General features: G+C 49.1%; 1 protein-coding gene across 1 annotated transcript in view; it reads left to right on the top strand.

The window, feature by feature from the left end:
• CNTN4 (contactin 4) overlaps positions 1–10889 on the top strand; it is a 373607-nt gene that overhangs the window by 349788 nt on the left and 12930 nt on the right. The window contains exons 16-23 of the mRNA XM_014946726.1: positions 2437–2595; positions 3662–3811; positions 4975–5045; positions 6913–7147; positions 7813–7928; positions 8043–8229; positions 8734–8846; positions 10244–10412. Coding sequence (XP_014802212.1) covers positions 2437–2595; positions 3662–3811; positions 4975–5045; positions 6913–7147; positions 7813–7928; positions 8043–8229; positions 8734–8846; positions 10244–10412 — 1200 coding nt within the window. The remainder of the gene's footprint in view (positions 1–2436; positions 2596–3661; positions 3812–4974; positions 5046–6912; positions 7148–7812; positions 7929–8042; positions 8230–8733; positions 8847–10243; positions 10413–10889) is intronic.

Here is a 10889-nt window from a genome sequence, read left to right as displayed (position 1 = left end):
GCCTCAAGTTGCGCCAGGGGAGGTTCAGGCTGGATATTAGGAAAAATTTTTTCACTGAAAGGGTTCTCAGCCATTGGAATGGGCTGCCCAGGGAGGTGGTTGAGGCACCATCCCTGGAGGTGTTCAAAAGACAGGTTGATGTAGTGCTGGGAGGTCTGGTTTAGTGATGGTGATGCTTCTTGGTTGTTGTGCAGGTGTCTATTTTTGTCAGTTGGGTTGACGGTTGGACAAGATGATCTTTGAGGTCCCTTCCAACCTAGAAGATTGTGTGATTCTGTGTGATTCTGTACCTATGGACTGGTACAATGGGCACACAGCACAGATAAACACACTCCTGCATGTTCATGTCCTGAATGCAGAACCTTCACCCACTGAACTCCTTTATTTGATGAACTGAGCAGCAAAATCACTGTCCAGCTTATTCGCTGCATTTCTGCCCGGCAATATTGTTCCTTGTCTAGAATGAGCACGATTTAGTAGCTTCACTGGTATTTCAAGATCTATTCATTACCATACACAGGTGACCTGTAGGTAGGACTTTAACAGAGACTCAATTAGTTAACCTGAGTCTGGATCCTTACAATAAATATAACATGTATTTTTCTGCTCGCTAGCTTTGAGGAACGCAGACTTTGGTACCTGCCACCCTCAGTTCTCGGGGACCCCAGCAAAACCAGAGTTTGCACATCCTCCTTGTAACATAAGTCCTCAGGAGGCTCGGTGAGAGGAGGAGAGCATGAAAAAGAAGTAGGAAATTCCCTTTATCATAGCTGTGCCAGAGTAAAATGTGTGAGATTGGCCCCTGAACTCCCACTGAGGAGCGTGCCCTTGTCTGTAGCTGGGCATTTCTGTTATCCTCCTAATATCGTTATGCTTTTCACCACATTTCCCCATAGGACCATGAGCACCGATGCTCTCAGCCCCGTGCTGTACAAAGGGCTGGGGGCTGGAGGCAGTGGGGCTGCTCTTCTCCTCCCCAGGAGGTTCCTCCCCGTTTCTCTGGGGTTTTTTCTCTGCAGCACGATTTCAGATGAATGTTTTTTTTTCTTTTCACGCAAGCATTTCAAAACAGCCTGCTGATGGGCACCGGGGTTAGGTAATTTCCTCAGCGCTGGCTCTGTAAACAGCCAGGAGGAACATGAAATTCTCCCAAGAAAATGACCCTTGATGGTGGCAAATCGTCAGCTGATCTTATCACTCCCCGAAAAGGTCAATGGGGACAGCTCCAGCCCCACGGTCCCACCGCTGTGGGCTGTACCATCTCACCCACTGCATGAAAATTGGGAAGCATCCCTGGGCTGGGAGGCTGGAGGGAGAGGTGAACAGTTGGTGCATAAATGCAGCCTGCGGAATAATTCTGAGGAGTTTTTTTTTTTTTTTTTAAATATGGGAGTCACGCCAAAATAATAAGAGCTTAAATACTAGCATAAAAATCAATTTTTTTTTATGTCAGGGAGTATCAGACAAGGGCATAGAGAAGTAACCCCTGGTGTCAGCACACAGGGATCAGCCCAGCTGCTGCAGGATGGGATTTTTCTCAGGCCACCAGAACACAAGCACGTGTCTGTCAGCAGCCCAAAAAGATTTGTTAAATCATTAACTGATAATTTTTCCCTGCGAAGGAGTGTGTTTTGCCTGCACCCTGCAAAAGAACTATGTTCTGAAATGCTGGGAATAACCATGGTTATCCCAAGACATGACGTGAAAACAGTTTGTTTCGGCCTCTGTCAAGCAGGAGGAGTAATTTGTGATGGATCCAATGAAATTCCATTTCTCTGGTGTAACTTGTGGTGGGGACCAAAGGAGCTGAGCCCCCCCTCCAGGGGGCTGCGTGCCTGCTCCCCCCCAGCAAAACAATTTAAAGTTTTAATTTCTGAGAAATTAAATCTGGCTAGAACCTGCTGAACCTTTCATTTTCAAGACAGGATATTGGAAGGTTTGGGGGTATTTTAGATATTTAAACGTGTCCAGCTCTCTGAATATCATACGAGAATCATTTTTAGTCCACAGAGTGAATTGTGAGAGAGTTTGCTTTTGGGGAGAGACTTTTCACGGTGCTAATTACAGGCAGGTCCTTCGTTCTTCACCACCTTTGGGTGCATCCCATCTACAGCTAAAAATCCTCCTTGTGCATAGACCAGTGCTGAGGTGGGATGGCAGAGCTGATCCCAAGTCCCTTGCTCCATGGGACCCAGGGTTGCCACGGTGCTGCTGCTCACCTGGAGGCAGCTGAGGGCTGCAGGTGAAGCTGAGATCCATGTGTCTGTCCCCCAGTGCTTCCCAGTCTCATCGAGGCAAGGAGAGCTCCTAAACCCCAGCTTCCCTCCTCTGCAGGGGCTCCTCTGTGTTCTGAGCAGAAGACAACCAGAATGCTCCTTCCTTGAGCCACTGCAAAGCTCCAAGCACCCCTTCTCCTGTCTGTAATCCTTCCAACAGGTCCCCCAGGCCCCCCAGAAGCTGTAACGATAGATGAAATCACCGACACCACCGCCCAGCTGTCCTGGAGGCCAGGAGCAGACAACCACAGCCCCATTACAATGTACGTCGTACAAGCAAGGACCCCCTTCTCGGTGGGATGGCAGGCAGTGAGCACAGGTAGGTCCATCGCCTGGTCCACAAAGAGCTCCACCAATGGAGAACACCTCCTTCAGGACCCACACATGGGTCCAGTGGAGAAACTCTGCACCCTGAAGGGAAAAGGGGGCTCCAGGAGAGATGGGGGGGGCTCTTGATGAGGGAGGGAAGCCATAGGAGGAGGGGGAAGGGTTTGACACTGAAAGAGGGGAGATGGAGATGAGATGTGGGGAAGAACCTCTTTGGTGTGAGGGTGGTGAGAGCCTGGCCCAGGTTGCCCAGAGAAGCTGTGGCTGCCCCATCCCTGGAGGGGTTCAAGGGCAGGTTGGAGGGGGCTTGGAGCAACCTGGGCTGGTGGGAAGTGTCCCTGCCCAGGGCAGGGGGTGGCACTGGGGGGGCTTTAAGGTCCCTTCCAACCCAAACCATTCTATGAAAAGTAATTTCACCGTCTGCAGAACACTTGTCTTATTAACTAGTTTCAAGTTTGGCAACCCAAAGATTCAGGGTCCAGTCAGTGCTATTACTCATCCATTTTTCTCATGAATGTTTAAGGGCAAACAGAATGAATTCCTATCTTTTGTTGCCGCGCTGGAGATATACAACAGTAATTGTGGTCTATAAAGACATCCCTCCAGGACAGGCCGTGTCATCTGGCCTATCTTTAAGTAGAATTATTTTCTTGATAGAGGGAAAAATCCCATGATGTAATTGCTCATTCCGTCAGAGGTTAATTTTGTTCCAGTAACCATTAAATAGAGGGAACACTGTGTTTTAGGAACAGAAAAATAAAAACCCTTTAAACCTGTTGTCTTGACACTTTGTTTTCAAAAAGTGACAATTTAGGGGAAGCTCTTTAATAGCAGGAATTTCTGTGCTAAAAGCACGATGTTTTCTTGCCACATCATTTACTATTTTGCAGTTAAGAGAATGTTAGAAAAATGAGGAAAGGTTTACCAATCCTCACTCACTTTGTGTTCATGTTAATCCCTTACTTCTCAGGCTGTTGGATGTCTGTCACCTTTCCTGAGCAATCTTTAGTACTTTTTAGTGGGTTTCACTGAATTCCTGACCTGTAGCTGTCTCCCAGTTCCAGAGATCATCGATGGCAGGACCTTCACAGCGACGGTGGTGGGTCTGAACCCGTGGGTCGAGTATGAATTTCGAGTAGTGGCTGCCAACCTGATTGGGATTGGAGAACCCAGCAGGCCTTCAGAGAAGAGGAGGACTGAAGAAGCTCGTAAGTAGTGGTGGGCAGCTGGGTTCAATCTGGCTGAATAAATGCTCATCAGCACTAACGAACACCTGGCACTGGAGGAAGCTGAGGAGACCATTGCTCTCCTCCTCCATGGTATCTTATTTGTGTGCACAGACCAGGCAGGGGAAGTTGTGGAGCTCCTGATGGGCTCTTTTGCTCACTCCATGACTCCTGGATGTGTAGGAAAACTTCATGCCCTTTTCCTGCAGAAAGCAATGATTTCCAAAAAAAAAAAAGGAAAGGTATTTGGGCAGGATTTTTGGAAAATATTGCCCGGTATTCCTTGATGAGAGAGATGAACTCTGAGAGCAGTCCCTCTGGGTTCCTGTGATCAGTGTGATGGAAACTCTGGAGCACCAACCACAGCACCTTGAGAGCAGGAGTGTAATCTTCACAGCTGGAGAGTCATCAGACCCTTGATGCTGGGACCTTCTGTGTTTCTCCAACTAACTTGGACTTTGTCCCTGTGGGCCATGAGCCGTGGAGAAACCACCCTGGGCTGCCCTAGGGATTGGATCATCTCGTGGGCTTACTGAAGGTCTTCTGCAGCCCTCTCCCAAACACACCACTGCCTCCTGGAACCACGCCGTGTCTTCAGGCTGTTGCAGGCACAGCTTCATGATGATCTCCAGCAGGTCCTGTGTGCAGAGACTCCAGCACAAGCTACAAACCTGGAGAGCTTTGATGCTCCTTGATGCTGTCCCTGTCTTCTGATGTGGCAGAAAGGGGTCCCAGCAGCATTTGGCTCAGCGTGGTGGCTGCAGGGCTACACGCCTTGGTTATAGGAAGCCCCTGGTAGGTGGCTCCTCTGTTCTGTTTTACCCCAGAATACGAATTTAGAACAGAATATGAAATACAAACATCAATAGAAGTCTTTTTTATGGAAGATAAATGTTTAAACTAAACAATTAGCGACTGAATACACAAGTTAATTGACATACTTTTAATATACTATTATTGACATACTTTTAATGTGCTATTTGCCGTGGCAAATTACTCATTTCCTAATAGTGTTTCTGGAAGGCAGCAGGGGAAGGCCAGCAGAGTCCTGTTGCTGGGCAGGTCTGTTCCATTTCAATGTGCTTTTCTGCTTTCAGAGTCACCACGTGCATCTTCTGAATGTTTTTATCATTTTTTTTTGGCAGTTCCCGAGGTGACCCCGGCTAACGTCAGCGGTGGCGGAGGGAGCAAGTCCGAGCTGGTCATTACTTGGGAGGTAAGTGGGGTCCAAACCAAGAGGAAAATCAATAAGGTCCTCATCTAGATGCGCCCTTTCCCCCCCAGACCTCAGGGAAGCTTCTGTAGATTTCAGTTGGTGGTAAAAAAAAGCCAAAATTGCGTGATAAAAAAATTTTATTAAAATTAAAGCTGTTAAAATTGAGCTAAACCCCTCTCCCAACCCAGGCCCTGTGCAAGGAAGCCAGCAGAGATGTCCTGTGCAGGGGACTGGGCTGTGCATCGCTGCTTCCAGATGAGCTCAGCTCCCCCCTGCTCAGCACCTCCCTAGGGATACAGCGAAACGTGGATGGGCAGGGATCACCTGGGGGATGGAGCAGAGTCCGTGAGGCCGGGATGGCACGTCCTGACCTGGCTGAGAACTGTGGCTGGTTCCCAAACTCCATCCCTCACCCCCACACCGGGTTATACGGCAGCAAATAGATAAGAGTTAGCCCAACGCCGTGCACACTGGCTTCCCTTCCTGCTAATGAAAGCCAGCAAGAGATGAAAAATGTTTAATATTCCTTACAGCAGCCGGGGTTAGAACTTTAGTCATTTGTCTGCTTGTATTTTCATGTTATGATGCGATGCAGCTGGCATATTTTTCCCAATAATGAACTTCACTAGACATGCTAACACTTCCACTTAGCACTATTTCTGACCAAGCTGGCAGAATGAATCGCCAGAGATATTTTTAAGGTTATTAAAAAACTATAAATGGGTTTTTGTCCTTACTGCACAGCTCAATGTGCTGAATTTCCTCCTCCATTGGACTAATTAGCTACGCTGTGTCTCCTAAAGATACTGCAATATGTTTCAAGAACACACATGGCAAGAACATCAGCCGTGACTTTGAGTCGTAATTTGCACAAACTATAATTTGTATTTTGATGGAACAGGCACTTTACTCTTTTAAATGTACAGAGGCCTTTTCTTTATGGTCTGATGCATTTTTTGAGCCTTACAATACAGAGGAAGAAGGGTTCACCAAAAGTAACCCCTGCACGTGCTTGAGCACCACGAGCAGCTGTGGGAGAGGGGCCCGTTAATTACAGATTGGTTTAACATGTTGAAGTTTTGGGTTTTGATGGAGCTTTTAGAGGGCTGAAACTCTGAGTGTAGGAAGTGTCAGCATGTCCAGAAGTGACCTGGAGGTGACAGGTTGTTTCTTCTGGCTGTTACGTGGCCCTTACCTGCCCTTCTCCATCACATTTGTGACAAATTAGGGGTAGGGGTTAGTGGTGGTTTTGACAGTGTTGGATTGATGGTTGGACTTGATGATCTTAAAGGTCCCTTCCAACCCAGATGATTCCACGATTCTGTCATAGATAGGTCATGTCGTATGGGCTGTGGATAGTTGCCTGACCTGCTCTGGGTCGCTTTGTAGCACTGGGCCAGCAAGGGACCATTGCCAGGATGTCTTCTTCAGGGCTTCACATGCAAATCCAAAGATGTGGGAGCAGTTTCATGAGTATTGGGAAAGCAAGAACCATGTCCTTGGTTCACCCCACCAAACCTCAGCCTCTGAAATAACTCACATCCTTACCGGAGGCTCCCTGACGAGTTAGTGAAGGAAGGTGGGCACCTAAGGAGATGAAGTAAGTCCTAGGCGAAGTGTCTTCTGGAGATGATGGTTTCTCCCCTGGCTACACGTTGCTGGTGGAGCAACAAGGCTCTGGCACAGACGAGGTGGGATGAATTCAGGTTAGATGTGGAGCAGGACTCCAGCCACCTCCCCTAGTGCTCTGTTTAGGACCATACGTAGCTTTAGAAGGACCAAGAGCAATAGCCAAGAGATGCAGATGGAGAGATAAACTCATGCCATTGCTGAAAGTGCCCTTTCTCTTGGGTTTTCCCTCCGACAGACTGTGCCCGAGGAGCTGCAGAACGGAGGTGGCTTTGGGTACGTGGTGGCCTTCCGCCCCTTCGGCACCGTCAGCTGGATGCAGACTGTCGTGGCCTCCCCAGATGCTGCCAGATACGTCTTCCGCAACGAGACCTTGCCGCCCTTCTCCCCCTACGAGGTCAAAGTTGGGGTGTACAACAACAAGGGGGAGGGGTCCTTCAGCCCCGTGACCGTCGTCTACTCGGCAGAGGAAGGTAGAGTCGGGAGCCCACCCCATGGCTTCCCTCCTCCCCACCACTGGACTGGGGAGGGCTGACCGGGTCTGAAAGGGTTTGGTATCCACCTTGACATATCCTTTGATACCTAATCCTTGCTCTGATTTATAATAAATGGCGAGCCGTGATTAATTCTTTTGATAGTCATTAAAATAACATTAATCGTAATGAAATCTTTTGATATTAATGGAAAAGTAATATGTAATCTGCAAAGAATTCCGCTGAGATTTAGTATGAATTAATGTCCGCTGATCAGAAAATGTTCCCTCTTGTCCTAATTACAGCACACGGTATCCTGGGTTGGGTTTAGTAATGACATCTTATTATTTCTTAGGCAGAGGAGCGGTGCCGCCTGGCACGGGCTGTGACAGGCCATCCTTTTAAAATGGGGAAGTTGGGTTTGTTTTCAAGGCCAGGTTGGAGGGGGCTTGGAGCAACCTGGGCTGGTGGGAGGTGTCCCTGCCCAGGGCAGGGGGTTGGGACCTGGTGATCTTTAAGGTCCCTTTCAACGCAAACCATTCTGTGATTCTATGATTCTGTGACACTTTTCTCCTGCAATGGAAAAAAACAAATCCCTTGAAGTTTGGGACTAATTGAACATGAAATGGAAAACTCTTCATTTTATTTCTAACACCTCTACCCAGAGCCAACGAGAGCCCCGAGCACCGTTTTGGCCAGAAGTCTCTCCGCCTCAGATGTTGAAGTTTCTTGGGCTCCCCCACGGGAGAACCAGCACAAAGGCAGGATACAGGGATATGAGGTACGGGAATGCAACGTGGTGTCCATTCAGTACTCAGTGTGGAGGAGATGGGGAGATACACATGGTCGGCCACTGAGGTGCTGGAGGTGACCACGTACCTGCTCTGCTTCTCAGGTCCGGTGCTGGCGACACGACGAGAAGGAGGAAAACGCGAAAAGGATTCGAACGGTCGGCAATCAGACGTCCACCAAAGTCACCAACCTGAGGGGCAACGCGCTCTACCACTTGGCAGTCAGGGCCTACAACACGGCCGGCACCGGCCCCTCCAGTGCCCCCGTCAACGTCACCACCAAGAAGCCACGTGAGTGTTTGGGAGGACTTGGGGGGTCGTTCTGGGAGGGTTGGGAACCTGCCTCGAGAGCATCCCCCTCTCTTGTTTCCAAGCTTTCTGGAGTCTGTCAGACTTCCCTTTGCCAGGTTTTTGTGCAGGGAAGACCTACCAGCCTGTTTTTTTCCCTTTTGTGAGGCTCTTCCCCGTGTTAAGTAAGCAGAGCATGCAAAACTGAATCAGAGCTGGGCAGGAAAATTAAATATTTATCTCATCGTTCAAGAGGGCTTTTTTTCCTCTGATCTCGGGCATGTTGAGCAACTGCCTGGATCCTTTTTTCATTTAGAGCACTGTGTCATGTCACACCTCCTGTGACCTTGAGGACACAGATCAGGGAAACATCTCGTTAGCTTTGCGGAGCGCTAGGGCTCTGGGCACACTCTGCTCTGGTGGTGGGAGCCACGTTGGCACCGGGAGGGATCCAACGGGGATTGGGTGCTCCTTGGGTACTACAGTGCTGTGTGTATTTGGGTCTAGCGCCGAGCCAGCCCCCCGGGAACATCATATGGAATTCATCCGACTCCAAGATCATACTGAACTGGGACCAAGTGAAGGCGCTGGACAACGAGTCAGAAGTGAGAGGCTACAAGGTGAGTGTTTTGTCAGCACAGGAAGGGGGGGACACCAGCCCCCCCTCGCCACCCCCTGGGCCTGTGCTCAGTCCTCACCGAGCTTCAGCCCTCCCTGGGTTCTGGTTTTGGGCTTAGGGAATACTTCCATGAATCCAGCATCAACTTGGGGTGTACAGTCAGGCCGGACGAGGGGTTTTCCATGGTGTTTGTGTGGTTTTCTGGGTTAAAACTGGAGCATTCCTCCAGAATCAGAGGCTTTACCTGTGGAGAGCGAGCACGTTGTGCTGGCTACTTGCCCTGGCCCCAGCGAGCCCCCGTGTGGGTCTCATGGACCTTCCCCTGCTCCTCAGCACCTCCCCTGAAGCTCCCACCCACAGGACTGCTCTCCTGCCTTTGGTGGAAACCTTCCAAAGGCACGAGTTGCCCCCTTAATTGCAGATAAATAAAATGCTTTTTTAATAGCTCCCATTTTCTTCGGAAAGCAAAGCCAAAAGGAGAAGAAAAGAGAATCCTCATTAGTAGCAGTTTTAATAGGGTGTAATTTAACTAGAGAGAAATCTTGGGAAGAATTCAGCTCTATCGCTTCACACGAGGGTTTAATTTGGCCCAGAGAAGACATCGGTGCGCAACCGCCAGCCGCTGCCTTGAGGGTTGAGTTGTGCAAACATCTTCCACCGGCGCTTGGAACGACGAAGGACCTGGACGTGCTTCAGGTCTCCTTCAAACCCTGACCCACCGGCGGCAGCTTCACCAGCTGGTGCCAGCTCCTCGGTTTCTGCACCAGCTTTTAAGTATCTCTGGTGCACGGCATCGGATTATCAAAAATAAGTCATTCCTCAGGGGTTTTAGTCAAAACCTCAGATGAAGCTCAGCAATTTGGATCAACTTTTCAGTGTTGTAGGTTTGAAATGCAAATTAAGACGTCAGTTGAAAGAGGGTGTGAGGGACTCGCCAGCCTGAAGGAGCAAACTCCATCTAGTGGGCTTCCAAAAAGTCCTCTTTTAACTTACCGTTAAGACAGCACAGCCAGATTGATTTCTTTCCTGAATCACAGCAAAACATTGCCAATTTTTCTTCTTTTTTTCCTGGAAATCTTATATTTTATGTCATGATTTATGATCTAAATGAGTAGAATTCCCAGATCTTAGCAGGTCATTCAAAAAAGCCGTTTGTTCTGGGGAGGTGTTTGTGGCACTGCCTCAAATACCCCAACTCAGTTTCCTGAGGAATCCTCCTCAGAAGTTTCTGAGCTTTATAAACAAGCCTTGGGATTTATTTTAGCTTGACCAAGCTAAAGATTTCACCCAGGGGCTTCAGCAGGTACCGGGGCTGTGTTTGATGCTGCTCATCAGCATCGCCCTCCGTGTCTGAGCCTCTGCCCTTTCTGCCTCCTTTTCTCTCCCCCTGTCGTGCAGGTTCTGTACCGGTGGAACAGGCAGAGCAGCACATCCGTGATAGAAACCAACAAAACCTCGGTGGAGCTCTCCCTGCCCTTCGACGAGGACTACATCATAGAGATCAAGCCCTTCAGCGACGGGGGCGACGGCAGCAGCAGCGAGCAGATCCGAATCCCAAAGATATCGAGTAAGGCCAGGGGGGGGAGCGGGGTCGGTGCGGGGCCCCAGAGAGCCAGCATCCCCAGCCCCTCTCCTCCTGCTTCACCCCCACTTCACATCCCCAAAACGGGGAGGAGACAGAGCCCTGAAGCCCTGAAGTCTGGGCATCCCCCAGGAGGGAGCTGAGACTCAGACTGACCCCGGGACGGTCGCCCTCATTTCATCCCGAGTCAGGATTAAACCATAAGAAACACTAATTATATTTGTGTTTAAGCTTCCTCACTCCCTCCCTTCCATACCCATATATATGTTGAATATATTGTTTCCCTGCAGTTCACCATAACAAAACACAAAATGCGATGTTCAGAGGCTTTTAAATTTATAAGGCTACTGTATAGCCATATCCCATTGTGTGCTGGGTGCATAAATATTTATTTTAGGGAAATGAGGTTGTGTGGGAGAACAAACAGAAAGGGGAGTATTTTATTACGCAGCGTTGCTTTTG

Source organism: Calidris pugnax, unplaced genomic scaffold (assembly GCF_001431845.1).
Source record: "Calidris pugnax isolate Ruff unplaced genomic scaffold, ASM143184v1 scaffold81, whole genome shotgun sequence".
In the NCBI taxonomy this organism is placed as follows: Eukaryota; Metazoa; Chordata; class Aves; order Charadriiformes; family Scolopacidae; genus Calidris; species Calidris pugnax.
Note: the sequence above shows the minus strand (reverse complement) of the source record. Positions and strands in the feature narration are given on the sequence as shown.